Source organism: Spinacia oleracea, chromosome 5 (assembly GCF_020520425.1).
Source record: "Spinacia oleracea cultivar Varoflay chromosome 5, BTI_SOV_V1, whole genome shotgun sequence".
NCBI classification, from domain to species: Eukaryota; Viridiplantae; Streptophyta; class Magnoliopsida; order Caryophyllales; family Amaranthaceae; genus Spinacia; species Spinacia oleracea.
Genome location: NC_079491.1, coordinates 11,327,753 through 11,352,849, shown reverse-complemented (window position 1 = coordinate 11,352,849; position 25,097 = coordinate 11,327,753). Strand labels below are relative to the sequence as shown.

The following is a 25,097-nucleotide window of genomic DNA, read 5'->3' as shown; positions in this document are numbered from 1 at the left end:
AGTTTGATGCCTAACAGTAGGACATGGCTAAAGCTAACTAGTTCTCCATTTAACACTCTATCTATAGACAAGTTGGCCCTGTACTAGCTGTATATCTTAGGCATTTTCGCCCTCATCTTAGGCCTTGTTCTTTTGGATTCATTTTTCAGTCTAGAACGTGTTTTTCAGTTCAGTTTCAGAGTATTCAATTCAGATCAATTCAACAAAATCCATTCCAAAACAATAGGGCCTTAGTATCTTGCGAGTTGTATTTGTATTTAGAAAGGGTATAAGGTCAATACACACGGCTTTGCTACCTAGCCACTTAACTCCATGAACGAAAACATTGTTGTTGGGGAGGAGGTGAATGGATTTTTCTTGCTTAATTTTATTGCTTGGTCTCTTGCGAAAAGAGAGAGTAATTTCGTCTCTTCTTCACCTTTCTAGATTAGTGTCTTTCGTAACTCAACAAATATGGGTTAATTATTGTCCTAGAAATGTATCTTCGTATTTACTCATAGGCAAATTTCCCCTTGTTAATTAAAACACTAATTTTTCCCTAAGGTCTACATAAGAACCGTCTTATGGACTATGGTGAGAACCTCATATGTGCATATTTTTGAACTAATTGTGCATACTTTTTTTTTATTCAGAAGTGCATAATATTTCAAGTATGTGAAATGTTCATGTTTTTTCAACTAAATGTGCATTTTGTTTTACTCAAATATTGTGTGAATATTTTTTGACCATGAAGTGTATTTTTTTTCGTTTTTAGAAAGTAAAAAAAAAAAAAAAAAAATTAATTTTTTTTAAAAAACGTCTTGCACATTTAGTTAAAAAAAAGCACAAATAGTTCAAATAACACGCACAAAAAAAGTTCTCAAGAGAAGTTCTCACCATAAGACAATTCTCACGAGAATCTCGATCACCCTATACATATATGTATACAGTATAATTTAGGCATTTATTCTTGATGTAATTAGATAATTTAATAAGCTCAGTAAGAGTTATACAATCAAACGCGATACAAATACATGTCTTACATAAAGCCTATTAAATGTTTATTTGTAGCCCTAAGAAAAGTATGGAGTATATCATTATCCTAGAATAGAGCTGTGGATTCTCAACTCTAATTGTTGAACCCTAAGGGTTAGTCAGATCGTTTATAACCTGAATCGTTTAATACCCAGTGAACTATAACCCGAAATCCGATCCGATTCGATCAAATTCAACCTCAACTCGAATGACCCGAAAGTATATATTAACTCGATTAAGATCTGAAACCCGATAAAAAACCACTTTGCGGCAACCCGGTTCATTTAAACCCTTACCGAACGGATCTGAAACCCGTTAATGCATGATCCGTATTAATCTGAACCGTTTCAACCCTAGAAAATTTCGTTTGATCCGAAGCGTTTACAACCCGTAACCTATTTAATCTAAACCGTTTAATTTGAATCGTTTAACACCCGTATAATTTCATCATTATCGATTATTATTTAACCAATAAATTCTTGATTAATACGAATTTAAGTGATAACATTTATTATCTATTATTAGTTCGTCATTATCGATTATTAAACTAAGTTATCTCTATATACTTACTAACTCTACTTATATTGTGACAACTGACAAGTGACACTCTACTTATTAGTCATTCACTCTATGTGATTTTCACATACATGAAAAAAAAGGTAAAATATGGATTGCATAAGGTTTGAACCCCCAACCTTGTGTTTTAACAATGAAGCCGTTACCACTAAGACATGACATGATTCATGTTATTATGGTGAAAATAAAAATAAATAAATGCAATTTTTTATTAATGTAATAACTTGTGGCATCGCCCGGGCCCAAAAACTAGTTTAACATATTAAAAAGTGTGACTTTAGTAATAACCCGATATTGTGATTTTATAATTTGGAACCGAATTCACCTGACACGAAGTATGAAACGCTATTCATGTCATCCCGTTACTGATTTACTCACACGGTATAAACCCAAACAGATAAGAACTGAAAATATAAGAACCCGAACCAGATGGAACCCGTCTAAACCTGTTCAACCCGACCCATTTCTGACCGTTATCCGATAAACCCAACTCGACATGACCCCGGCCCGATATGATCCAACCTGTTAAAACCTGTTATGACCCGTCGTTCTCAAACCCCACCCAACCTGACCCGACTTGACTATAACTCGACCCGGTTATCATCTCAAATATGAATCCGTGCTTATCAACTCGAACCGAACTGACGAGTTAAAATTTGAACCTGACCGATCCGACCCGTTAGCCAATAAACCCGTTTCAACTTAAACCGAAAACCCAACCGACCCACATCCAATCTGTTTGTCCGAATTGACACCTCTACCCTAATGACTAATATACACTTTCAAATAAGTTAGAAAAAGAAATTAATAGCTTTTAATACGGAGGTCATGAGTAATGCAGTGGTCAAAAAATGCGTAGAACTCACTTTCTTCAACAATTATGGAATGAAAGAAAGTAAGAAACTAAGAAAGTGGGTACAAACAAACAGTTAATGAGGTCTTGGTCCAATGATTAAGATTGAAGGATTATGTATGATAGGTCTCAGGTTTAAATTTTCCACACCTATTTGTAGTTTATATTGCCCTTTTACTCATTGGCACAAAAAGAAAAAACTTAATAAATTGTCCATAAAAGTTAAGCAAAAAGGACCACTTCCTTTCGGCTTTTTAATAGAAGAAGATAGGAAACATATAGTGTTCGATGATAGCTTTAAATAGATGTTAGTGTTTTGGCTAGTAAAAACTAGGTCAAGTCCCGTGCAATGCACGGATGAGACTAAATACTTTTTCTTTCTGTTCTGAATAATTTATTTAAACGAAATTTTTAATAAAATCAATTTTTATCAACGATTGTTGGGAAAATCTGAGAAAATTATTATTTATTTGGATTGTAAAGTGATTAGTGTGATTTTAGGAGTTTAGCGTTTCGACAATACTTAAGTTGGGAAAATATAAGAAAAAAACTTATCAGACAATTATTAGATATCACTTTCTTTTGGAATTGAATAATATCCGTAACCATTCCCGTACCCTCGATATATCCAAATTTTTGGATATGGTATTGATTTGATAATCATACTCCGTATCAGTTATAATATCCTATTTTCTAGATGGGGTATATAACGGGCTTTCAGGTTTATAAATTATAAGTAATTTTGTTGGACCCATTTTTTAACACTTGTTTTACATAAAATAAAAAATAAATAACTGTTTTTTGTTTGGGTATGGTCGTATAATAATACATTTGAGTGTAATTTGTTTATTTATTTATTAACTAGTGTGGGTTAAGAGTATAATGCATTTTTTTGAAAATTTCATATGAAAAGCAAAAAAATATTTTGCTATTTTGCTTTGATGGAGTTTCCGTAATAGCTTACTACGTATATTATAGAAACAATAATATAAAAAAAACTGTGATTTTTTTCCATTATTAACATATATTTTAAATCAGTAATAATATGTTTTTTTATCCTTGTCATAATACAATAATCATAATTTTTTTTACTTCTATTATATTAAATAGAAGGAAAGAATAAGAAGAAAAAAAAAATCAGGAAATCAGATATTTTAAAAGATTCTTAAATTAATTTATTTTTTATAAAAGAAAAAAAATATTAAGGACTCACCAGGACGTGACACGTGTCATCAATGGTGTGTCTTTTTGTATATAATAATAATAGATTGGTTACAAAAAGGGCTTGGTATAGTAAGTGTCGTTATCTTCATCTTATAAACAAATAAACTGTGGGTCATAAGTTTAGATAAATTCCAACAAGGAGATAAGATATACGGAGTAATAATTTTAAGTCAAATTTAATAAGTTTTTCCTTTACTATCTGGTATAATTAGGTCTAATAAATTTCAATCAGGTTTAATCATGTCAAATAAGTTCCAATCATGTCCAATAAATCCTAATATAAGTCAATCAAATTTAATGAGATTCAATAAGTTACAATAAATTTAACTTCGGTTAAAAGATCGCACCCAAAAAGAGCAAATGATCAATTGCTTTTGGTTTTTCTCAACTACTCCGTAGTTTTTCCTAACAAGTTTTTCATAAACCTTTCATAAAAAGTCTTTCTCACACTACATTCTGCAACTTGCAAATATTTGAGGAACTTTTTGTTGGGCTTTATGTGGTCCATTTAGCCTGATATGATGTCGAAATCTTTAGCAGGCCCATAACATGCAGAAAGTCTAATTGGATCCAAATGATTGATTACAAAATGTCCAGCCCACACCCCAATATGGACAAAGATTATGCTGAACAGAAAAAGAAGGAAGTGGTTTTTTAGTATGTTTTCAATTTTCATGTCTCGTCAAAAAACAAAATATTTCCAAGTTTGGTTTGACATGAAAGGAAGGAAAATGGGAGGGGAAATCCTTTGTAAAATTTTTATTTTTCTTTCCTCTTAATATTGAAGGAATTTGATAGAAAAAAAATAATTAAAAGTTGTCACTCACATTTCCTTCTGTTTAATCCGACATTCGAAAATAAAATATCTTTACTGTCCCTTGTTTTCCTTTCTCCTCTCTTCTTTTCTCTCTCTTTCTTTTACTAATATTGAACGACCTTCAAAAAAAAAAAAGCCTAAGGGAATAACTCTGACTATTTTTACATGACTAATGTTGTTCATAAATTTTACATACGAAGTGTGAGTTTATAATGAACTAAACTCATGTCATGTGCTTGATTGATAATTTGAATAGTTTTAAACTCATATATCAATCCCCTAGGCATGAGGTTTAGAAGCCTATTGCGGTGGTTTTGGCTTGGCTCATACTTTTAGTACAAGTCTATACTTCGAAGTTCAAATTAGGGTAAATGTACTCCGTATAAATGAAAGTTAGGTCATTTAATACCTTTTGATCTTGTATAATTCACTGTATATAAAACGTCAAAGCCTCCCACATCGGTGAACCGCACTCACCCAAATACTCAACCAACATAAGTTGGTGGAGTTGGTGGGGAACTCACCTTGTGACTTGAAAGTCACAAGTTCGAACCCCATCAACTGCGAAATGCTTGGGAGTGGCTCAAGCGTTGACCTGCGGAGCTGGGCTGGTAACCTGTGCTAGGTGCTGGTTCAGTTAGGGTCCCTTCTTCTTACCTAAAAAAAAAACAAAAAAAAAAAAAAAAAAAAAAAAACTCACCCAAATACTCTTACATACACTGATACGCATACTCTCGATGTTAACCATTAAACCAATACATCTTCGGTTGAAAGAACATACGCTAGCTACGTACCATAAATACGTAACCAATGACAACTTAATCATTTAAAAAAGAAATGACAACTTAATCATTTAAAAAAGAAATGACAACTTAAATCAAAAGTATACGACATTTAATAGCATGAACCATTATTAAACGAGTACAAGATGTCTGCAAATTGCACAAAAATAATAAAGGATTCAATTAAATTCCCCAAAAAAACATAAGAAAAAGTCAGAATTTCTTCATCTGACATAATCCCAAAACCTTCCTTTTTCTCTCTCCTACTTTCATCATCCCCTGTTTTATTTTTGTCCAGACGTTTTCTCTCTCCTCCATTGACACACCTCATCCATCTCCATTTTTCTTCCTTGTAAATATTTTTCCACGTGGTAATTAATTTACCCACCTTTTATTTTTTTATTTTTTTACCAAAATAATTCGTTTTTTTGCAGGAGAAGAGAGAGAAAATTTAGAGGGAGAAAGAAAAGGGGAAGTCTAAGTGAATTCTCCTTTTCAGTCCACACTAAATAATAGGAAAAACCCCTTTTCCTTTCTTCCTCCCCCCATGTGATTTTGATTGCTCCCATCTTATGAAATCATCATGATTTTGCCCAATTTTCGATCCAAAATTTTGATAAAAATTATTAATTTTTGTTGATTATTGTTATAATTACACTTTATTATACTCAATTACAATCTGGGTTCTTCCCAATTTTATTTCCTGGGGTTGTTGTTGAATTGTTCTTGATTTGATCATTTCCTCCAATTTTCCAATTTGGAAGTGTGGCTCAAATTGTGAATTAAGATAAGGGGTTGATTAATTTACTAATTCTGGGTGTTTTTAAACTGGAGCGAAATTGATTGGATCTCGATTCGGGCTGGGTTCGTCGGAATTATCCGTTTTGGATCCGATTTTAGGAAAAACAGCGCCATCCCATGGCGCTGTTTCGTCGATTATTCTACCGGAAGCCACCTGATCGGCTTCTCGAAATTTCTGAGCGTGTTTTCGGTAAGTTTTCTTGTTAATTGTCTGTGAAATTGGCTATATTTTCTGGGTTTGTTTGAATTATGGATTTTGTTTGATGGGTAAATGTTGAATTTTTGGTATAATGTATGTAAGTGTTAGATTGTTGATCATTGGGCTGAAATGCTTCCATTTTTGCTGATGCAATTTGAAGATTAGATTTGGTTTCCATTTCTAGGTTCTATGTCATTGTCATTTTTGGGTTGTTGGAAACTGGCACTGTGATGTAGTTTGCACAATTGAGCTGGGTTGTACGTTTGCATTCAACTTCTCGCGGCACATTTTCGTTATTTGAGCTACAGAGAGCTTGTAATTGAAGCTGAGGTTGTTACATCTGCAGATATGGGAGGTTTTTAGTTGATTGAACTTGAGTCATTTAATGTAGTTCCAATTTTAGATTAGGTAGAGGAAGCTTATGAAATTGAGGGTTCAATGTAGTTGGTTTTCTCTGTTAGTTAAACATGTTCAGCAGACCTTTTACTTTCCTTTCAGCAAAAGGGTTTTCTATAGTTGGGTTCTTTAGCAATGGTAAATTCGATCTTTATTCCTTTTCAGTGTTTGATTGCTGCTTCTCCACGGATGCATTGGATGAAGATGAGTACACAGAATACCTTGGTGGTATTGTAACTCAGCTACAAGACTACTGCCCAGATGCCTCTTTCATGGTGTTCAACTTTAGAGAAGGGGATCGAAGGAGTCACATTGCAGACATATTGTCCGATTATGATATGACGGTTATGGAATATCCTCGTCAATATGAGAAATGTCCTTTGCTTCCCCTTGAAATGGTTCACCACTTCCTACGCTCCAGTGAAAGCTGGCTGTCGTTGGAAGGGCAGCAAAATGTATTGCTGCTGCACTGTGAAAGAGGAGGTTGGCCTGTCCTTGCCTTTATGCTTGCAGGTCTTTTGTTGTACAGAAAGAACTATTCTGGTGAGCAAAAAACACTTGAAATGGTCAACAAGCAGGCGTCGAAGGAGCTTCTTCAGCTTTTGTCTCCTTTAAACCCACAGCCTTCACAACAGAGATATCTTCAGTATATATCCCGAAGAAGTTTAGGCTCCGATTGGCCTCCTTCTGACACACCTCTTATTCTAGACTGTTTAATACTTAGAGTTCTTCCTTTATTTGATGAGGGTAAAGGTTGCAGACCAGTGGTTCGTGTGTATGGGCAGGACCCTTTAACAAAATCTAGTAGAAGTACCAAGCAGTTATTTTCATCCTTAAAGTCCAAAAAACAGGTTCCCCGTTATTCAGAGGTAAAGTCAAAAGTTTTTGCCCCCTTAATTTGAGATGGTAGTTCAGTAGGTTTAAAGACCTAAACTTTGGCTTATGATTGCAGACAGAGTGTCTCTTGGTAAAATTGGATATTCGTTGCCGTGTTCAAGGGGATGTTGTTTTGGAATGCGTCCATCTTTGTGATGATTTAATACGGGAAGAAATTATGTTCAGAATTATGTTTCACTCATCCTTTATTCGGTCAAACATTTTGTCCCTCAGCCGTGACGAAGTTGATAAATTATGGGATGCAAAGGTTCAGATTTCTAAGGACTTCAAAGCAGAGGTAAGTTATAGATGTTTTTTGAAATGCCTTTTTCTTCCTTAAGCGATGGGGGTTGAATGCATACTTATTATCTGTATCAGGTACTCTTCTCGGACGTTGGTGCAATGCCAATTATAAATACAGAACTAGAAAGTGATGATGATGATAATGAAACAGATAGTGCTTCACCAGAGGAATTTTTTGAAGCTGAAGAGATCTTCAGTAATGCTGTTGATGCCCAAGATGGGAAGACCGACTTTGATGGTCCTTTCATTCATGATAGTTCTGTCAATGAAGTAGGTAATGGAGAACAGAAGGAAGATAGAGAACCACCCTCATTTGTAGATTGTGGACCAGATACAAGAGCTCATAGACGAGACATAAAAGAACTAGTGGAGATTGAAACAGTGAAGGACATAGGCCTGGATGGTTGGAGTAAAACATTGCATCGGCATGTCGAGTCTGATCTTAATGCTATCAAAGACATTCTTATGGATGATGCGAATCAGAAAGAAGACGTTAAATGGGCTGTCGATGATATTGTTTTGCATGAAGGGGGGCACAAACATGAGGTACACTATGATCTAAATGAAGTGAAGGACATTGCTTTGGATGCTTATGTTAAAGAGGCAGACACGATGATTGTGGTTTCAGATACGCTCATAAAGCAGAATATCAAGACTGGTTTTGTAGATGGCAACATGGTGGGAGAGCTAGATAGAAAACAGACTGTAGAGGACTGGGAAATGGGAAAAGGGTCAGATAGCAGCAACAGTCCACGGAAAAAGTTGAATGGTGATGTTACTAAGCAAAAGCAAGAGAGAGTCCTGCAACCTTCACCCAAAAGGCCTCCCACGTTTAATCAAAAGTCAGCTTCTGACTCAGCTTTGGGCAAGCACAGAGGGAAACAGCAAGAAGCAGCAGGGGATAAGTCTGGAAAGCAAAAACCAACTGAACATCGGTGGATACCTTCAAACAAAGGTTCTTACACCAATTCTATGCATGTCGCTTATCCACCTACCCGGGTCAACAGTGCACCGCCTTCTTTAGGAGGTACAAAAAATCAAGTGAAGGATTCTGGTTCCGTTGGCAAACTGAAGGATCGTGCTGCCAGCACAGATTTTGGATTTGGTGCTACTAGTATTGATAGACGTCCGCATAAATTTCAGGATGTAAATCCTGTGGAATCTGCCAAATTTTCTTGGGTTGAAACACCTGATGATGGGCTTAACCAAGAAGTTTCCAGTCCTAAATGCTTTCCTCGCTCAGATCCCTCCTCTTTGGTTAATCCATCCTCCCAGTCTTTAGCTGAGTCTGTTGAGCTTGAAGAAGAAATAAAGGCACCCTTAACCCTACCTCCCCAATCTCCTGTTCACTCTTCTTCATCAGATATGCCAACTGTAGAGGTGTTACCACTACAAAGACCTCCGTCACCCTCTTCTATCAATTCATGTGGCAATTTTAAAATATCCTCTCCAATGCTTCCTCAATCGCCGTCTCTTTTCGATTCGTCTGATAAACAAAGTAGAGTTACAACCATGCCTCAAATGCCACCGCCGCCACCACCACCACCACCACCACCACCACCACCACCACCACCACCACCGCCACCCCCTCCCCCTCCCCCACCTCCCCCTCATTCGAGAGTTTTACCTTCACCACCACCTCCGCCTCCAACCCAGCGAACTGCATCCTCTAACATGTTAAGGAGTCAAACTTTGTCTCCTCCACCTCCGCCTCCGCCTCCGCCTCCGCCTCCGCCTCCACCTCCACCTCCACCAAGGTTTTCTAATCCATATCCTCCATCAACTCCATCTTCATTGCCTTCATCATTTGAAAAGGCAATACCTTCTCCTCCACCACCACCTCCTAGATCAAGTGGACTGTTGGCACCTTCTATTTTACCACCTCCACCACCCCCACCCCCACCTCCACCTCCACCTCTCTCTCTTGCATATGGTGCTCCATCTCATCCTATTCAAGATACCCCACCTCCTCCTCCCCCACCACCTCCAGCACACTATGCCCCACCTCCTTTACTACGAGTTTCCCCACCACCTCCTCCTCCACCACCTCCTTCTTATGGAGCCCCTCCCCCACCTCCACCACCTCCTTGGGCCGGACCCCCTCCCCCACCTCCGCCTCCTCCCGGGGGCCGAGGCCCTCCCCCACCTCCACCACCTCCCGGGGGCCGAGCCCCTCCCCCACCTCCGCCACCTCCAGGAGGCCGAGCCCCTCCCCCACCTCCACCACCTCCAGGAGGCCGAGCCCCTCCCCCACCTCCACCACCTCCAGGAGGCCGAGCCCCTCCCCCACCTTCGCCACCTCCAGGGGGCCGAGCCCCTCCCCCTCCTCCCCCGCCTCCCGGGGGACGAGGCCCTCCACCTCCTCCGCCACCTCCGGGAGGACGAGGCCCTCCACCTCCTCCGCCACCTCCGGGGGGACGAGGCCCTCCTCCTCCTCCGCCACCTCCCGGGGGACGAGGACCTCCCCCTCCTCCGCCTCCTCCAGGGGGCCGAGGTGCTCCTCCTCCTCCTCCACCTCCCGGGGGTCGAGGCGCTCCTCCTCCTCCGCCACCTCCGGGGGGCCGAGGTCCTCCCCCACCTCCTCCTCCTTTGCGTGGAGGAGGACCACCACCACCACCACCCCCTAGAGGTGGTGCTCCAGGTCCTCCTGCACCACCAAGACCCCCGGGAGCTGGACCACCACCGCCCCCGCCATTTGGTGCAAAAGCCGCTCCAGGTGCACCTAATGCTCCCCCATCTCTGGGTAGGGGTCGTGGGCTGCCACGGTCAGCACCAGGAGTTGCAACTAAAAAAACAACACTTAAACCCTATCACTGGATAAAAGTGCCGAGGCTAATACAAGGGAGTCTTTGGGAAGAATTGCAAACACAGGCAGGGTCTCAAATGTAGTGCATCTTCTTTCTTCTCTTATCAGCAATGTCATACATAGATTTAATTTTCCATCCATCATTTGTGTGACTTTTTCTTTTGCATGTTAACCTTTTCTTATTCTTTTGAGCTTTTTTAAAGGTTATCAATTTTTTGCTTAATTTTTTTTTAAAGAAAAAAATTCTTCTTTTGTGCTCAAGTGGCTGATCATAATTCTTTTTGTATGAGAGTTCCAGTTTGGAGTTAGTAGATGTCTAGTTCATGAAATGCACGTTTTTGTAGGGCTGGTGTAATTTTGTTATGTAAGCACTGATATCATGCCTTTAAATTTAGTGTTGCAGAATTTGATATGTCAGAGATTGAGAAGCTTTTCTCTAATCAAGTGTCAAAGCCTGCTGGTGCAGGAGGGAAATCTGGTGAAAAGAAGAAGGCTGTTGGATCCAAGTCTGAAGTTGTTCACCTGGTAAATCAGTATAACTGTTATATTGTTTTTTTAATATCCCTTGGATCATATATACTTGTTGGAGATGTGAGGCTTATTTTAAACATAAATGTCCATGCCTTCTTGATAAATTTGGATATTTAGTACTCCTAGTAGGCTAGTAGTTGTTTCATTTAACCAATGTCTATTTGACAATTCAGAATAGAGTTTATATCTTATGGTATTATTCTGGTGGTAAGTGTGTGAGCCACTTGTGTGGATGCATAGAGCGGCCTGGTCTACTTGTCTGTCCCTTCTACTACAAAGCCCCAATGTCTTGGTTCTTGTTTTGGTGGATCTGAACTTCAATTTTAGATTTAGGGTTAGCGATTGCTGAGTCGACTTTCTCTGAACTTGGTTGGATCTGTATTCTGGTATGCACCCTTGTTGGGTCATGTCAACATAGGTATGGCTGGTAAATTGATTTTTTATAAGTTTGTGAAGTAGCACATAACCTTAACTCTCCGGCAAAAAAAAGAAATTTTTAGTGAGTTGACTTGGTTTCCATTTTTTTCTTTTCTTGGGTGTGCCAAGAATATTATCCCTCTTCTTCTTCTTCTTCTTCTTCTTCTTCTTCTTCTTCTTCTTCTTCTTCTTCTTCTTCTTCTTCTTCTTCTTCTTCTTCTTCTTCTTCTTCTTCTTCTTCTTCTTCTTCTTCATTCCTTTCCCCCTCCATTCTATCTCTCCCCTCTATTCTCTCTTCCCTCGACACCCTACCACCACAACCTGCCCTCAACCTATCAATTGAAATAACTCAAGTTTTGCAAATACGAACTACCTTCACAAGATCAAATTAACTGGGAAAAAAAAAATACACCATCGTACGACACATATCTAGAAGCAGAAAACACAAGAAAAAATGGTGAATCAAACCATTCAAACTTGTTAGTGAAGATTATGCCAATGAAGAAGAATGAGATGCACATAATTGGAATCCAATCTTGTGGAGACTTTGCCACCTCTTCGTTTGTTCATAATTTAGAAATCAAATATTTATGGGAAAATTTCTTTTAATTGCTTCAAAGTGCAAATGAGCTTTAGTTAATAGTAGTACAAATGGGTTTTTTTTTTGTTAAAAAGTTTGTTGTTGAAGTTGACCAAGCCATCAACAGAAATTTTCGTGATTAGGGGAGGGGGTCTAACCATAGAAAAAAACCGCGGATGCGGTCGCGGAAACGACTTGTAACGGATGAATGGAAGAATTGCAGATCGCGGCCAACACGGTGTGAATTTTGTCAAAACATCCGCATTAAAGGGTTTAAACCTTGCTTACATTTATTAAGTTATACGGAGTAATGTAATTAAATGTATCATAATATGGGCGCATGACATATTTTGTGAATGAATAATCACTCAAAATATCGTGTTTTATAATTTACAAGCTAATTACTAAAATATTTTTGGCGAATTTAGACAAAAGAATGGTGTAACCGGAAAAAGAAGTTCTAATGCGGCGAGTCACCTTTATGTAACCTGAGGATAAGGTATTTGTTGATTGGATATAGGCAAAGGAACAGAAGATACGGAGATCGGGATAGAGTGATAGATACATAGACAAAGTGGAAATGAAAGAAGGTTCTTTTTTTGTGAATCGATTAAGTGGTATTGCTTGTGTATGTGCAATGACGTCTCACACTATACGTCAACAAATAATATATCCAGATCTGTCATTTCAGTTGTTTGGCTGCTTGATGTAGTTAGGTAGTTAATTGTTCTGGTTGCTTATTTTTCTCGTAATAAGGTACTGAGTGAAATTCCTTATGAGAATCCATTACTTCTGCTGTGGTAATGGTTATGTCGAAACTCCAATCCATGTACAGGAAGAGAATATGTAAGGGATTGCGTTGCTGCAAGAGTATATTTGTACTGAATAGTACCAGCCAAATTTATGTTACTATAATGGAGGGTTTTCAACCTTTGGAGTGCTTTTGGCTATGATAATAATTCAATATTCTAAACAGTCCTCACCTTTTGTTCTTTGCTTGTTGATTGGATATATATTTATACATCTACATGGTTGCTGCAGATTGACACCAGAAGGGTTAACAACACAGAAATAATGCTTACAAAGGTTAAGATGCCACTCCCTGATATGATGGTATGCTAGAATTTTCTCCACACGTGTTGCTAATTAGGGAGTACTGAGTAGGCAATTTTTGCAACAAATCTTCAGTTAGCAAATTTACTTTTCACGTACTCTGGAAAACCATGATCCACGTTATTTAAGTTTTATCTGTTGTTCATCTTCTTTGCCCTCCTTAAATCCGTTAATTATATTTAAGATAATGGACTGTACGCCTACCTTACAATTTTGGTGTTAAGTCAGGATTGGAGCCAAGTGTCGGAGTATTTCAAGTTTGTTCCTGCACGTTGGCGATGAATTAATTATATATGTGATTCTAGATAGATTTTTTGGTGAGAATTGACACCAGCAGGAGTTCTTTCCTGGTTGAGAATTAGAGGTTTCTGAAGCCTTTAGAGGAGTACTCTTGATATGCACTAAGAAGTTGAGTATATGTTCTCAGAATATCTGTCATCTATGGCCTTTAGAGGAGTTATATTAATATGTACTATGGTGTGGAACATCTGTCATCCTTGATATGCTGAACAGACATTTTATATTTAGAAGTAATACAACATAAGGGCTTAAATCCAGACTTTTGAACTTTCCTTTTCTGATACAACATAATTTAGAGTCCCAATTTTTTTTATGAGGATAAAGTCACCTTGGTAACTAAGGTGCGTGAGGCTCTCCCTGGCTATTCTATAAGCAAGATACAAAGAAGTCGTACTTCTTTATGGTTTGCTTTTTCTACTACGTTGTGTAGACACCTTGTCATCTTGATCCACTTTAGTTCCCTCAGTATTAATAAAGTTTTTCCTTACTAAATAATTAATGCAATGATTTCCATTAATTATTTAACTTATATTCTGTATTCCAAAGATCATTGAATGCAGACTCTCAGTTTCGTTATTCTTCTTGCACCATGACACCTATGTATACAGTTGGCGAAATAGCTTATTGTGATGCCAATCCTGCCTAAGCTACTTCAGTTCTCTCGGAACTGCACTTTCTAGGAAAGCCTTCATCTGATGTATGCCTTTAGTTATGGACCGACTTTGAATCTGGATGAACTTTCTTTGGTATCTCCTAGAAATTTAAGTTATAGTCAATTAGTCATCTTTTTCTTCCTATGTGTTGCATCTCTGAACTTTGGTTGCTGAATAGCTTTGTAGTTTTTTTTGGTCATGATTAGTGCCTTTAGTGGTTGAATTTATTGACATTTGCGACCGTTGATTGAACTTTCTGTAGCGGTTGAATGTATTAATCTATGTTGATTTAGGCAGAAAATTTGCATCTCTTGCATCTTCATGGTGTAGTCATTGATAACTTTATCTTGCTAGTTTCTTGTCTTAAATTTTTCATATTTATAAGAAGGTGATGTGGAGGCATAGTGTCAAGGGATTAGCGTTTATGTTTTTTGTACTTGATCATGCCCATGCTAAGTTTAGGTGCTGCCTTGAACTTTGCAGGCTGCAGTACTAGCTATGGATGAGTCAATTTTGGATGCTGATCAGGTGGAGAACCTAATAAAATTTTGTCCCACTAAAGAGGAGATGGACACTCTAAAGGTCTTTTTCAAATTTGAATTTTCTTGTTATGTTTCGTTGTTAATGCAAGTCTCTTTCACCAATCCCCATTATTTTAAATACGGAATGTGGTTACGTGCTTTGTTAGTTACCCCAAGTCTAGAGTCTGATTGTCATTGCTGAAACTTTAGTTTTGACTCTTTTGCTATTGTTTTACAGAACTACACAGGCGATAGAACGAAGCTAGGAAAATGTGAGCAGGTATGTTATTATTTATTTCTGTTTGAATACTAGAAGTTTTCGTCTATTGAACTCAATTACTGCTGTGAGATAGTTGGCTTCGTATTGTGCCTAATTACGTTATTACTCAGTGAATGACATAGTTATTTGCCTGCAGTATTAGTTTTGGTCCAAAAAGTGCAAGGCCTGACTTTAATATACTGGTCAAACTGTTAAAAACGCCCTCTACCATTAATGAAGGAGGATGAAAGAAATTAAATTAAAAAAGATGACACTGTTCTTAAATTTGAATATATGTTGCTTGCTAGATCTTAGCTGTCTTCTAAAAATTATTTCTCTTCTGAATATTTGCGTACTCTGTATGTGACTGCTGGTTTTTCTTACTGTCATTTCTTTTTTGTTTTCAGTTTTTTATGGAGCTCATGAAAGTGCCGCGGGTGGAGTCAAAAATGCGAGTTTTTTTGTTCAAAATTCAGTTTAACACTCAGGTACTTTTGTTTGGTGGTTTGGATCGTTATAGCACCATTCCGCATATACTTTTTTGTTCTTGTTTGGTGCTGCATGGAAACGTGTCATTGAACACCTTTTCTTTTTGCAGGTTACAGATTTTAAAAAGAGTTTGAATACTGTAAATTCTGCATGTGATGAGGTACATCACCTTTGCACTGATGACCCTGTATACTGTTCTCGTTTATATTCTTATTTATATGCTGATACTTTCTTTTTTGTTGACTAGGTGCGAAATTCTGGGAACTTGAAAGAGATCATGCAGTTAATCCTTAATCTAGGAAATGTATTAAATTCTGGAACTGCAAGAGGTATGAATTTCAAGTTTGTAATTTTCTTACCAGTAAGCTTTTACCAAAATGAGTAGATCGAGAAAATATACATGCTCTCCGTTTTACAAAATCATGATGTACCCCGTCCTCCCTGATTGTTTCTGTGCATTTCATACTTGCTATGCTGTTTGCAAAATCAAAATATGATCTGTGTTAAGAAGATCTGCCTTCTGTTTGAGGCTTTCATCTTTTCCTCTTTTCCTCCCTAAGCAGCCAGTGTAGCATACTTATGCTTTGGAAGCGATGTATCGGATGAGTGGGAAATCTACACTGCTTTAGCTAGAATTTTGAGAGGTTGATTTATAGACCATAGGAAGAGCTCTTTGTAAATTTGTTATTATGCTACGTCTTGCTATGTCCACCCGGAGATATTAAACCTATGCCCATGAGATTGATCTCTACTTTTAACCGTTACCTATTATCTAGCAGGTTTGCTCCCAGCTTAGGGTTGTTTGCTGTGAAACACATTGCTAAATACTCTCTCCTTTCTATCAAGTTCACCAAAATAGTGCAGACGTTTTTTTATCGTGCCTCGACATCCAAGATCATTTTTAATGTTAATTATTGGAGTATTAGTTTAGTTCATGTTCATATTATGAGAATTAATGCTTTGAAACAGAATGTCCACCCTTCATTTGCTAAATTGTTTATATCCTCTTAATTTCTATTTTTAAAGTTATAGAGTAATAAGGGGTTAATTTACCACTAGCCAAGATTCTCTTGCTTATATTTTTGGTTTATTCCTGTGCTTCATGTATGTTATCGCATCTGTGACCTCTATGCACATTTATCTGAAACCTTGATCACCAGAGCAAGTTATTTTTTGAGCAAGTCAAGTTTAGGCTAACTAAGCCTTTTGTCAAAAATAAAAAGAGAGAATTTAAGTCCTAGCAAACTGTTTGATGTTTATTTGACAAATGACGAAACTTCTCAAGATAATTTGCCTCTTCATGTTACACAGGATCCGCAGTTGGCTTCAAGTTGGATAGTCTGTTAAAACTGACGGATACCCGTGCAACTAACAGCAGGATGACACTTATGCATTATCTTTGCAAGGTATATCTTGTTTCTTTTTAAGGTTTAATTTTCTTTACTTGCTTATTACGAAGTTATTAAGCCTACTGCAATTGCTTGAAAACGTTGTGTATATCTGATTCGCTAGTCCTTGTCAGTTTTCACAGACATCATTGTTATCTGGTTGTAAAATCGTGTCCAATTTAACATGGCGTGGGTAAGCGTTAATGTTCTCTAAATTGGGTTCTATGTGAAAACATGTTATCTTATGAGCCCATTTCCGTCTTTCCTTCCACATAGATACCTTTGCATTTTATTTTATCTCTTCTGTGTCCCAGCCTATGTCCACATGAAGTGTGTGAACAGTAAACAGATCTAGGGACTTCCTGATTGTAGGGACTTTTAAAGGGAGAGAATGGGATGAGTTTGTGGGTATATTGGTTGAATTGTGGGTCTATATGGATAGTTTAGAGTTTTCCTTATTGCCTGGAGTGTATATGACACCATTTAGTTAAGACGACAGTTTTCTTAGCATCATATAGTGTCTTTCTTGACAAAGAAGCTTTATACATTTAGTCTTGAAGAAGTATTTTCACGTTGTTTTCCCTTTGGTTTATACTTTGTACAATTCACTAGTGATAATTACATTTTTATTCTACCGTGTTTCAGACCAGGAGTCAATGGGCTTTAGGCTAGATTTTTTTTAAATCGCAATTAGATTCATAATCAATGAAATTCAAGTCAAGTTAGTTGATCTTGACTTTCAAGAAGCCGTCTTCCAAAGATATTTTGTGCACTTTTAATAGAACATATTGTATTACTCCCTCCGTCCCAGATTAGTTGTTACACTTACCTTTGCACAAAGTTTTAGGTGATAAGTGGTTGTTTGGTTATCAATTGTTATTTTATTGAAAAAGTAGATGTGGTAGGAGTTAATGGAGTATTTTTTTAATTGAATGAGAGAGGGTGTGGGGACAAAAAAAAGTAAGTGGGAAGAAAAATACAATATAATAATTGTGGGGTCATTCCTAATTTAGAAGTGTAACAACTAATCTGGGACGGACGAAAAAGGAAAGTGTAACAACTAATCTGGGACGGAGGGAGTATATACAAAAATCAAGACGTCTTGTGTTATTTTTCCTTTCATTTTGCTTGAACTGGATATCAGCGACAATCCGTCTTGTTGTCTTATCTGTGTTATGAAACTGGATTGGACCTTGTTTAAGTGGGTTGGACAAAGGATGTTAGCTCTTCCGTCAGATCTTTCCATAACCCCGATTAGGTCAATTAAAAAAACTTTAGATGCAGAATTTCACGTTATCTGGTATTTACTTTTGAATGAAGTCCATTATTGGGGCTTGAATTTGTTACCTTAGTGATTGGATGCCACATTGATTAGTGAGTTGGGCTGAAGCTCTTTGTCACTTGCTGACTATTTGGCCTAGTCTCTTGACTTACTCACGCACCGTTCGCCACTCTCCAAGCCTTGATGCTTAGATGAGTCAGGTTTTTCCCACTGTTGACACAACTCTTAGTACCTTAGTATACTCGTAGCACGACTCCTTGGTGCTAGAGATACCCTCGATTAGCTAGCACACCTCCTGCCTAGCTACAAAGTTTACGACTCTCCTTGGTTGTAGTAAGATGAACACACGAGCAGTCCGTCGCTAGTGTGCCCGATCACTCGTTTGACAAGCTTCGTGCCTCAGTTTCTTCACTACTCTCTAAGTGAAGAAAGAAGAAAGAAGGTTGAGTTGGAAGAGAACACAAGTGCTTTTGGAATGTTTTCTTGTATTGAACTCTCAACTTAAATGTACAAATGAGCCTTGGTGCCTATCTATAGGCCACCATCCCCTAATTCACACTCTAGACTATTCTATACAATTCCTACAAGTTTTCAGAACATTCCCATCTCCAAGGGAACTTCCTATACAAATATACAAGAGTGTTCTAGAGTTTCCCTATCTAAAACCTTCAAGCTCCAACCATGCTAGAATGCCCAAGAACACCGTAGAACATTCTAGAAGCTTCCAGGCCCATCCGCTACTGTTCTGCTGCGTGCGGGACTTTTTGGGTCCGATCCGGATAATCTGGCCCAACCATCATCTTCATTGGCCCAAAGCTGGTGGGACCCCCAAGTTTCAGCCCAAACGGATACCGTTTGGGCCACCAAATGGCCCATGCAATAGTGAGAGAGAGAACACGTGACACCTTGCTTCTGTTTTTCTAATGTCTCAACTCTTAAGGCTCACAAGAATATGATATTTTGCTCAATTAAGCTTGCGATCTATTCAGAGAAATCGACTTTGCTTATGATATCGGACATCATGTGGTATTTATAGCGTCTTGTCTGGAAACTATAGCTGTTTGATTTGCTTGCATTACTTTCTCTGAATTATCAGCTAGAAAGTTTATCTTGTCAATCATAAAACTTAAAAACTGTATAGAACTTGAGATTCAATTAGATGCATATTTACATAAAATGAAGTTGCATGGGGTCTGTGCTGTTTGTTCTATGGTTAATGACCCATGTAGCTATTTATGAAAAGTGAAAATTATTGTAATATTAGTGAACTGAATCGTTCAAGCCTCACAAATCCTAGAGAGGTTGTATCAAATTTCTGTTATCCATCATATCGTCATCTTCTCCCCCTCTTAATTTCTGCTTCAAGTTTCCTGCTCATGGTTTTTTTTTTTTTTTTCCAGTTTGTAGCGGAGAAGGTACCAGCACTGTTGAACTTCCATGAAGATCTTTTAAGCCTTGAAGCAGCAACAAAGGTTCTATTAGTCTTCATTATGACTATTCTATGATAAATATTGATTATAGGTTGAGTAACAGCTTGTTTTGTTTCAGATACAATTGAAGTCCTTGGCAGAGGAAATGCAGGCTATAAACAAAGGGTTGGAAAAGGTTAAGCAGGAGCTGTCTGCATCTGCTAATGATGGCCCTGTTTCTGAGACTTTTTGCAAGGTATGGTTTCTCAGTATGTGATGTTTACAGTTTACTGCTATAATGTGATATCTGTTGCATTTCTCCAGTTGACTCTCTACCCCCTTTGTCCTTGATTGTGTTAGTTTCCTTTCATGGGGAGTTTATTTCCCGCTCCTTTCTTCTTGTAGGCTTGTAACACTTTAAGTGAAGGATCTTTTCTGTTTGCACTTGGGAGGTGAACTACCTTGTCCGTGAATCTCCATTTTAGTGATTTAATGCTAGAATGGTACCTTAAAATCACTATTCGGGGGTGGGCTGTGTTGTGCAATGATGTAAATAACGATCATTAGAGTTAACAGCATTTCATCTTATTGAGATTTAAAGACCTATTCGACTAAATGTCAGCAAGAAGGGAAAATACAACTTTTATGTATATCCAACTTAAAAATATTCTAATTGACACCAGTCACACCCCATATGTTCATTTATCAATTTGGGTATATCCCTCCAGCATTTTCTCTTATGGAATTAGAACTTGCTACTGTTAGTGACATTTTTTTCATTGGTTTGAATCCTCACCCTGCCAATTTGCCTGTAGATGTCTTGTTTATAATAAATGTGGCACCCCGTAAGAAGTTCATGGTATCAATATTTTAAAATGTAATATTTGCGTTGGGATTGGATCGCAAATCAATAATAGAGGAGAATACAAATATTACTACTTACTGAAATGGAATAATTTTTTCTTGTTGAATTAAATCTAGTAAAAAATATAGGGCAATGTTTCCCTTCCACAGCATTGAAGCATTTTGAAAAGCTTCGAAAGAAGAGGGTAGTAGTAAGAGACAACAAATAATGTCAGAAAAAGGAAAGGGAGAACCTCCCATCTTTACCTCTAAGGGCATGCTTGTATTGAGGATAATGTATTAAAGGGGTAATAAAAGTCAAACTAAGGTAATTGAAGATGATGATGAGGGGATGAAGTGGTGTCAAAGGGAACAAGCTAGTGTTGGCAAGAAGAAAATAAAAGGGAAGGGAGAACAAATACCCTCATTATGGGGGGAATAGTTACCCACCATCCCACTAGGGTGATTATCACCCTCATTTGGGGGCTAATTACTTCCCCCCTTCCTCCCTTCTCCTCACAACACCACCACTACCACAACTTCTCCTCACAATACCACCGCACCACCCTCCTTACAACCACCTCAATTCACTTTCATTGTCCTTTTATTATGGTGGTTTGACTTTTATTACCCCCATAATACATTACACCCAATCCAAGCGTGCCCTAAACAGAAAAAGGAAAGAAATCATGGACATGTTATTAAACACCTACACTTGCTGAAGGGGAAGGAGTTGAGAAGATAGAAAAATCAAAGAAGGGGTGAAGAGATCAAAATCTAAAACCATTGGATAACTGTAATATAAGGGCGACAAACATGATTTCCAGGCAACAAGTCCTGCCAGTCATGTGATGTTGTAGCATTTGTAACTTTTGTAATTTATAGATTTTGAAACTTCCTGGTTCTGCCCATGAGTTACCGGTTCAGTGAGTACTGTTTTCGGGCTTTTGAAGTTGTAAAGGTGAATCGGATGTTAAAGGGGTCACATCAGTTAGGGAAAACTTCTGGCTAGCCTTCCTGTCTACTGCTGTGAAATATGTTGGCTTCAACATTCTCATTCATTTATTTGGAATTAGTTTCTGGTTTAGTTGACTTCATTTATCTTGGTCAATTTCATTTTAGAACGATTGTTTTGTAGATACATGTTTTATTTACTATTTAATCAATTTAAAATATAAAATAATAATTGTAACGTAGGTTCTTTTAAGAGGGTCATTAAGAACTTAAGAAGATATGTTTCTACAGTAGCACCTTATTTTACTTTTCCAGTGAAAGTAGTTAATTTTTCCAGTCGTTGACTTCTAATTCCCTCCTTTATTTTTTTCTCTTCCCTTCCCTCTTTTTTCCTTATAGAATTAATTTGTATTTACTGTTATTATTGCAGACTCTGAAGGAATTTGTCGATGTTGCTGAATCTGAGGTGGAATCTGTGATGAATCTTTACTCCGTAGCGGTACTACTTTTTCTTCTTTTAACTTCAGTATGATCTACTGTGTTCAAGCTTCTTGTTCTTTTGTCTAACTTATTGTGAGACAGGGTAGAAATGCGGATGCACTAGCCTATTATTTTGGCGAAGATCCTGCTAAGTATCCTTTCGAGCAAGGTATGCTGTATATTTTAGTGCTACAATTTTGTAAAGCTCCTTATTTGTTTAGCTGTATACGTCAAAGAAAATAGAAGAATATAATTTAGGAAAAATTGACATCACAAATCTCATGTTTGTCTACTCATATTAATTCTAAGTTTGATTTATTTCTTAGTAATCCCAAGTTTGGGGACACTATCTTATAATGTTTGCAACTTAATCTTTTGTGGTCATCCCAAAAATGCAACTTTCCCTTTATTTTCCACATAAACTTTGATTGATTGCACTCATTAGCAAATAGGCATTAATAACAATCAAGGTAACTTACATATATGCTCCAAACTGAATGCAGTTGCACAGACTTTGTTGAACTTTACAAGATTATTCCGGAAAGCACACGATGAAAATGGTAAGCAGGCTGAATTGGAAAAGAAAAAAGCCCAAAAAGAGGCTGAAATGGAGAAGGCAGAGAAGGCAAAAGCAGCAGCCAAGCCATCAAAAGAGAGTGATACGTAGTTGAAAGATGGCAGAATATCTCTCGTGAAGCCCAGAGTTGCACGCACCATACGTGAAAAAGGTCTTGTGCAGTCTCAGTAACCCAAAAGCAAACTTAAGCTTTTGTCGCCACCGATTTGCAGTAACAGTGAAACATGTTTTGAGGTGAAGCATAATGAGATGCTGCCGGTCAAGACCTTCGGACTTTTTCCCACTAGGAGCTCGAATATGTTCAAGATGGGTGCTGAGCTGTCGGTGGCTGATTGGACTGTCAGAAATGTATCATCACTGTACAGATACACCGTTCCCTCCCAAGAGATATATTTCGCCATCAAAAGTTCAAACCTGCTTAGAAATGGCAGATGATGCTCACTTACCGATAATCCTCCGAAGCAGATGCCGCCAGCATGGCGATCTCCAACGCTCACCCCTGTCTACCATTGCGTGCGATCTTGTACAAAGCTCTAACCTGTAAGTAGGTAGGTAGGTAAACTTTTTGTACCATATAGTCCTTGATTTTTTTTGTCCTCCCATAAAATTGATATAGTTAGTGGGTTAGGATAGGAGGTATAACAGACAGTTTTGTATAGAACTTTAGGGACTTAGAAAGGGAGATTAGATGGTTAGGGTTTCGGTATAGGTCATCGTGTCTTCAATTTCTATTCAATGTAATTGTAATATATAAAGAGTGTAGAGTTGGGAGATGGGAAAATAATCAAAATTCAGAAACAGGGGTCGGTTTTCTCTATTATAAATAGTGTGAAATTTGAATGAAAACATACAAATTTCTGCTTTTTAAGGCCTTGTTTTAGTTTCTTGTAACTTGTAATTGATCTTGGAAGTATGTCTACAATGAATAGGTATTTTTTTTTCCCATTTTGTTGCAAATGCAAGCTGGAATTGAAAGTTGTACGGAACAAAAACGAATTTATTGTCTGGTTGCGCAAATTACAGCCATGTTTGGTAGTTTGTACAGTCAACCGAAATTATAATGCTATTGAAATTGAACCAACTCATAGCAAATCGTCAAAGGTGTTCTGTATACATAGATCTTGAACTGGGCTTGGATGAAAGAGAAAACCGAAGACACGAGTTCGATTCTCGTAAGGGATAGTGACTCGTTCTCGGCCGCAATTGGGATGGTTTGATGCACAGATTTTCTCTTTGCCATTATTAGGAAGTTCTACCTGTGCTCTCTTAAAGAAAAACAACCTCACTGTTTCTATAAAATCTACTAATTTGGACACACTATACGGGGTATTACATATTGCCTTCCTTAAAGCAAACGTTTGAATTGTTATAGACTTATAGGTGGCTTCTACCTTTCTGAAAGTAGTGAATAGTGATGGTGTCATTTGAACTTGAAGTAGGGTCAACTTAGAGGTTTTCTAGTTTTCTAACCGGTAGAGATTATAGAAAATACTAAGGACGAAATAATAACTTCGGGTGGTATACAGTATACTAAAGACTAGATGATAACTCTAGTTAATAAATTAAGTCTGACCCATGTGAAAAGTAACATTTACCTTTGACTTGTGACTACCAAACTATGTTGTTTGGTACCAAATTAAAATTCAACCATGTTACCAAACTATGTCGTTTGGTACCACATGAGAAACTGCAACTACTCTTTTTCTACCAAACTACGAATTATGTTGTTTGGTACTAAATGAAAATGCGAACTATTATTATATTTTGAATATAACATTTCAAATCTCTACGGATTATAGAACAAGACTTCCTCGTCTACTTATCAACTACAGCTATCTATCGAAAAATTGTAGTAAGAATCAAGTACTCTCTCCGTCCAATTAAAATTGTTCATTATCCAGTTAGTAGTTATCCTTTAAGGAAGAGTATGTAATATTTCATTTTGGTAAAACTTTCACATCTACTCGTTTCCCTGAGTTGAATCCCTCCATCGTCTATCCGTTTTCTTCACTTTACATTTTTGTTCTCCTAAATTCTTGCACAAATGGCTATACGGCAAGTAAAAAAGGACGGAGGAAGTACAATATATATTTAGTCGGCAACATTCAAGCACAAGTTTTCTTCTGATGTACTCCCTCCGTTTCAAAATGTTTGTTACGTTTGGATTTTGGCACGTTTATTAACGTATATTTAAAATTCTTTTTTTTAAAATTTTAAATGTTCTAGATTCCATCATAAATCTGATTTCATCTTTCCAAATTCTAACATTTATTACTCTCTTGGAATATAGTGTTGTTTTACTCGGAAATTGTGAATGAAATTTATTGAGTTGAAAAGTTGGACCAATTAGAAATAAAAGTTGGCTCAAAAAATAATAATAATAACAAGTTTATAAATAGAAAGATTCTTCATGTAACAAACATTTTGAAACACTATTAAAGGAATACGTAACAAACATTTTGAAACGGAGGGAGTATTCTTATTCCTCCTCTAGTAAAAGGGTAAACCATGGTCCACGGGATTCGAAATTGCTTGGGATCCTATACCCAATTACCCTCATTGTTACTAAATTAACTAACAGCGTGTCTCCTGTGAGATCAGTCACACCATCAACTTGATGGTGTGACGAGCGCGAAATCAATAGCGTACCTTTC

The 25,097-nt window shown here is 37.4% G+C and overlaps 1 protein-coding gene across 2 annotated transcripts; it reads left to right on the top strand.

The window, feature by feature from the left end:
• Window positions 1–5,475: 5,475 nt before the first annotated feature.
• LOC110799773 (formin-like protein 20) lies at window positions 5,476–23,386 on the top strand. Of its 2 annotated transcripts, none has more exons than XM_022005046.2 (17): window positions 5,476–6,257; window positions 6,828–7,531; window positions 7,615–7,836; window positions 7,917–10,726; window positions 11,043–11,172; window positions 13,217–13,261; window positions 14,725–14,823; window positions 15,001–15,042; window positions 15,429–15,509; window positions 15,620–15,670; window positions 15,758–15,839; window positions 16,822–16,916; window positions 19,581–19,652; window positions 19,729–19,845; window positions 21,817–21,885; window positions 21,969–22,035; window positions 22,370–23,386. In XM_022005046.2, exons 1-17 carry the CDS (start codon window positions 6,185–6,187, stop codon window positions 22,531–22,533), a joined length of 4,923 nt encoding a protein of 1,640 aa, XP_021860738.2. In that variant the 5' UTR covers window positions 5,476–6,184; the 3' UTR covers window positions 22,534–23,386. The 2 variants fall into 2 exon arrangements, with proteins under 2 accessions (XP_021860738.2, XP_021860732.2); XM_022005040.2 differs by having other exon boundaries at window positions 5,477–6,257; window positions 13,217–13,288.
• Window positions 23,387–25,097: the final 1,711 nt, after the last annotated feature.

Coding starts and splice junctions, on each gene's coding strand:
- LOC110799773 (XM_022005040.2), top strand. CDS start 6,185: ATGGCGCTGTTTCGTCGATTATTCTACCGGAAGCCACCTGATCGGCTT. Junction 7,532..7,614: donor AGGTTCCCCGTTATTCAGAG/GTAAAGTCAAAA, acceptor TTATGATTGCAG/ACAGAGTGTCTCTTGGTAAA. Junction 16,917..19,580: donor TTATGCATTATCTTTGCAAG/GTATATCTTGTT, acceptor TTTTTTTTCCAG/TTTGTAGCGGAGAAGGTACC.